This window comes from Rattus rattus, chromosome 7, assembly GCF_011064425.1.
Source record: "Rattus rattus isolate New Zealand chromosome 7, Rrattus_CSIRO_v1, whole genome shotgun sequence".
NCBI lineage: Eukaryota > Metazoa > Chordata > Mammalia > Rodentia > Muridae > Rattus > Rattus rattus.
Genome location: NC_046160.1, coordinates 13,544,366 through 13,548,756, shown reverse-complemented (window position 1 = coordinate 13,548,756; position 4,391 = coordinate 13,544,366). Strand labels below are relative to the sequence as shown.

The following is a 4,391-nucleotide window of genomic DNA, read 5'->3' as shown; positions in this document are numbered from 1 at the left end:
TTAGGCCTAGTTTCCCAACCTGTCAGTTTACAACCTGTCATGGAGGAGTCAGCCTTGCTCTGGCCAACTCAGTTCTCTAAATAGAAGCTTTCGTAGGAGGAACCTTTCTAGATGATTAGTTATTGGGGATGACATTTGGGTGTCTATAGACTCAACCCATTTCCTGTGTGGGGTGTGGGGTGTGTGTGTGTGTGTGTGTGTGTGTGTGTGTGTGTGTGTGTGTGTGTGTGTATTGTGTAGTGGTTGTACCTGATTAGTCAGCTTCCTTCTTATGTTGTCTTGCCTTCAGCATTATAGACTCTAACCCTAAATCACATAAGATGCAGTTGAAGCAATTGCTATTCAGTGCTAAGGTATTTTGCAAGCCTGGTGTTTTTTATAATTTTAATTTTGTTTTTGTTTTTGAGGACAAAGTTTCTCTATGTAGCCCTGGCTGTCCTGAAAGTAGCTGTTTAGAACATGCAGCCTCAATGTAAATGGTCCACCTGCCTCTGGCTCCAGAGTCCCAGGATTAAATGTGGGCCAACATGCCCAGCTTTCTCTTTGTTTGTTTCTTGTTTGTTTGTTTGTTTTTATATTATTGGCTGATGGGTTGGACTGTGGGTTTTGGCACATGTCAAGCATATGCTGCTGTGTTGATCTTCATCCACGTTATGAATTTTGAAATTTGACAGAGAGCATATTCTGTTTCTCAGGATGGCATGTATTCATGACATTCATACTGCCTGGCTATATTGCCTGAGCTTTCTGAGTCATTGGACTGCAGGTATATGACATTTTTCCTACCTGTTGCGTTTGTGTTGATTTTTTAAATGAATATGAATATTTTGCCTGTATGCATGAATATGCACATCATGTATGCCTAATCCCCATAGTAGTCAGAAAATGGCTTCAGAATTCCTGAACTTGGAGTAATCAATAGTTGAGAAGCTCCCTTCTAACTACTGGCAATTGAGGCCAATTATTTTTAAGACCAGCAAAAACTCTTCAGTGATGAGCCAGCTCCTGTCCTATGTTGCTTATTTAGGATCAACATTTACATTGCCAATATTTTTATCTGTTTAAACATTCATTCCCTTTTAGTAAGATCTCATTATTGTTACAGTTTAAACTGGGCCACCTAAAGATTCTGGAAGAAGAATACAGAACTTCAGTGAATGTAATTCTTTGTAGGAACTCTAGTAAAAACCTCTGAGTCCTTTCTATCTTTCTTGTTTGTTTGATTGATTTTTCATAGGGGAGACAGGGTCTTAATATGTACCTCTGGCTGTCCTGGATAGACCTCAGATATACCTGCCTCTGCCTCCTGAGTGCTTGAATTAAAGACATGAGCCTATATGCTCACTTGATATTTTTTTGCAGTTAGTAATTGTTCATACAATTTCTCTGTGTGCTCAATACTGCGCCCCCCCCTCCATTAATTAGCATTTCTCTTGCAAGGCTATATCCTACTCAAAGAGCAAAGAAATGACAGAGGTGAACCTTATTACTCAGTTTTCTTCTAAGATGATTTGGTAATTACATTAGAACATCTGGGTCAAGAAATAAGTGGGGGAAGCACCAGAAGCATACATTTACAGTGATATCTGTATCATGGTTTCTGTTGTACTAATGTATGGGATATTTCAGGATGCATTGACCTATGATGATGTACATGTGAACTTCACTCGAGAAGAATGGGCTTTGCTGGATCCTTCACAGAAGAGTCTCTACAAAGATGTGATGCAGGAGACCTACAGGAACCTCACTGCTATAGGTAAGACAGTGAATTTTCTTTCAGTTTTTAAAATAAGGAAACAAATGTTCCTTTGTTACTGTTGCTTTTCTGTAACTTCAATTGAGAATAAAGAAGAATGAGGTGAAAATATCAGGTTCACTGAAGATAGTAACTTAAATGTTGCCTAATTTCCAATAATATATCATACATTTTCTGGTATTGTATTTTAGGTTACAATTGGGAAGACCATACTATTGAAGAACATTGTCAAAGTTTCAGAAGACATGGAAGGTAATTTTCATGTGCAAGTTGGTATGAATATGCCTCTGAAGAAATGTTAGTATGTCCTGGAACTTTTAAAGAAACGCAACAGTGTAAAAAAAAAAAGCCCTTCTTTAAGTGTATTGATTATTAAATTCTCACAAATCCATGTACCTCAATGTCAGGTGTCTGACTTGTTTTTTGCAAGGCATTCCTCTAAGAAAGAAGACAAAGAAACAATGCCTTAACAGATCTTACCATTTGAATCATAGCCACATTACAGCTACTCTGTATACCTGCCAATCTGTTTAGTCTCATAACACACACACACACACACACACACACACACACACACACACACACACACACAGAGTAGGTGATAATTTTATTTTTCTAATAGGCAAATATATCATAGTAAAGCTGATTACTCATATACTAACATTGTTAAGTTTAAGTGAGAGGGACAGTTTATGAGAGTCAAGAATGTTGTTGAAGAGAAACCTTAATTCTTATACCATATGACTATGATGAACAAAAAGTCAAACTGTGTGAATGCAATGTGGAAATATTTCATTTGTTATTTTAACAGGTATATCCTGTGTCACAATGGATACAAGCCATGTGAGCACAAGGATATTGAAAGAAGCAATGCCCCCCACCCCCAGAACAATTAAGATATATGTAGCAGTCCACATTTGAGCAGACTTTCTCAGTGTGATACAAGTTTATAATTAGTTGGTTTCCCAACTTCATTGGGAATATATCCATAAAGTCACATAGCAGAAAATCCCTATGAATACTAGGATTGTGGAAATCCCTTTCTGTTTGTCCTGGTTCACTTTGCTGATGTGGTATGCAAATGTAGTGTATTTCACAATAAAGGAAAGCATATGAATGTACTCAATGTGGTAAAGCTCTGAGCTCTTCCATTTCTCTTCAAATATATGAGAAATCTCATAGAGATAAAGGATGGTACAAATGTGAGCCATGTAATAACACTTTTACCAACCCATAGTGAATGGGAAACCATGAGTGTAAACAAAGTGATACAACCTTAAGATGTGATTCTTCTTTACAATTAGACCAAATTATAGAATTAATTTCCACAGGTAAAAAGATTCATTAGTTTAGTGAATGTGGTAAAGCTTTCCCATGTGCCAACTATCTATCTTTGCAGGCATGAAAGATGTCATACTGGAGAGAAACCCTCTGAAAATACTCAGTGTGGTAAAGCCTTTGCACAACATAGTCATCTCCAAAGACATAAAAGCACACATACTGGAGAGAAACTCTATGAATGTAAGCCACGTGATAAAGCCTTTACATACGATTCTCAGCTTCAAACTCTTGAAAGAATTCATAGTGGAGAAAAACCCTACAAATGTAATCAATGTGGTAAAGCCTTTGAACGTCATTGTAATCTTGGAAGGCATAAACTAATACATACTGGAAGAAAATCCTACAAATGCAATCAGTGTGGTAAAGCCTTTGCACGACACAGTCATCTCAAAACGCATGGAATAACACATACTGGAGAGAAACCTTACGAATGTGATCAATGTGGTAAAGCCTTTGCATCTCATAGTTATCTCCAAGTACATAAAAGAATACATACTGGAGAGAAGCCCTATGAATGTGATTGGTGTGGTAAAGCCTTTATACATTGTAGTCATCTCCAAGTACATAAAAGAATACATACTGGAGAGAAGCCCTATGAATGTAATCGATGTGGTAAAGCCTTTGTAGGTCAGAATGATCTTAAAAGGCATGAAAGAATTCATACTGGAGAGAAACCCTACAAATGTAATGAATGTGATAAAGCCTTTGCACATCACCATAATTTTCGAACGCATAAAATGATGCATGCTGGAGAAAAACCCTACAAATGCAATCAATGTGGTAAAGCCTTTTCACAAAACAGTCATCTCCAAACACATAAAAGCACACATACTAGAGAGGAACTCTATAAATGTAAGCAATGTGGTAAAGCCTTTACATGCCGTAATGAACTTCAAAGTCATAAAAGGATTCATACTGGAGAGAAATCCTATGAATGCAATCAATGTGGTAAAGCCTTTAAATCTCATAGTTATCTCCAAGTACATAAAAGAATACATACTGGAGAGAAGCCCTATGTGTGTGATCAATGTGGCAAAGCCTTTGCACATCGTCGTACTCTTAGAAGGCATGAAATAATACATACTAGGAAAAAAACCTACAAATGCAATCAGTGTGGTAAAGCCTTTGCCCGACAGAGTCATCTCAAAACGCATAAAAGAATACATACTGGAGAGAAACCTTATGAATGTGATCAATGTGGTAAAGCCTTTGCATCTCATAGTTATCTCCAAGTACAAGTACATAAAAGAATACATACTGGAGAGAAACTCTATGAATGTGATCAATGTGGTAA

At 37.1% G+C, this 4,391-nt stretch overlaps 1 protein-coding gene and 1 pseudogene across 2 annotated transcripts; both read left to right on the top strand.

The window, feature by feature from the left end:
• The first annotated feature begins 1,421 nt into the window (after window positions 1–1,421).
• Window positions 1,422–2,877, top strand: LOC116905865 (zinc finger protein 431-like). 2 transcript variants are annotated; one of them, XM_032908852.1, is made up of 3 exons: window positions 1,422–1,756; window positions 1,948–2,008; window positions 2,568–2,877. In XM_032908852.1, exons 1-3 carry the CDS (start codon window positions 1,594–1,596, stop codon window positions 2,650–2,652), a joined length of 309 nt encoding a protein of 102 aa, XP_032764743.1. In that variant the 5' UTR covers window positions 1,422–1,593; the 3' UTR covers window positions 2,653–2,877. The 2 variants fall into 2 exon arrangements, with proteins under 2 accessions (XP_032764743.1, XP_032764744.1); XM_032908853.1 differs by lacking the exon at window positions 2,568–2,877 and having other exon boundaries at window positions 1,948–2,157.
• Window positions 2,878–3,157: 280 nt separating this feature from the next.
• Window positions 3,158–3,838, top strand: LOC116905608 (annotated as a pseudogene).
• The last annotated feature ends 553 nt before the right edge of the window (window positions 3,839–4,391 follow it).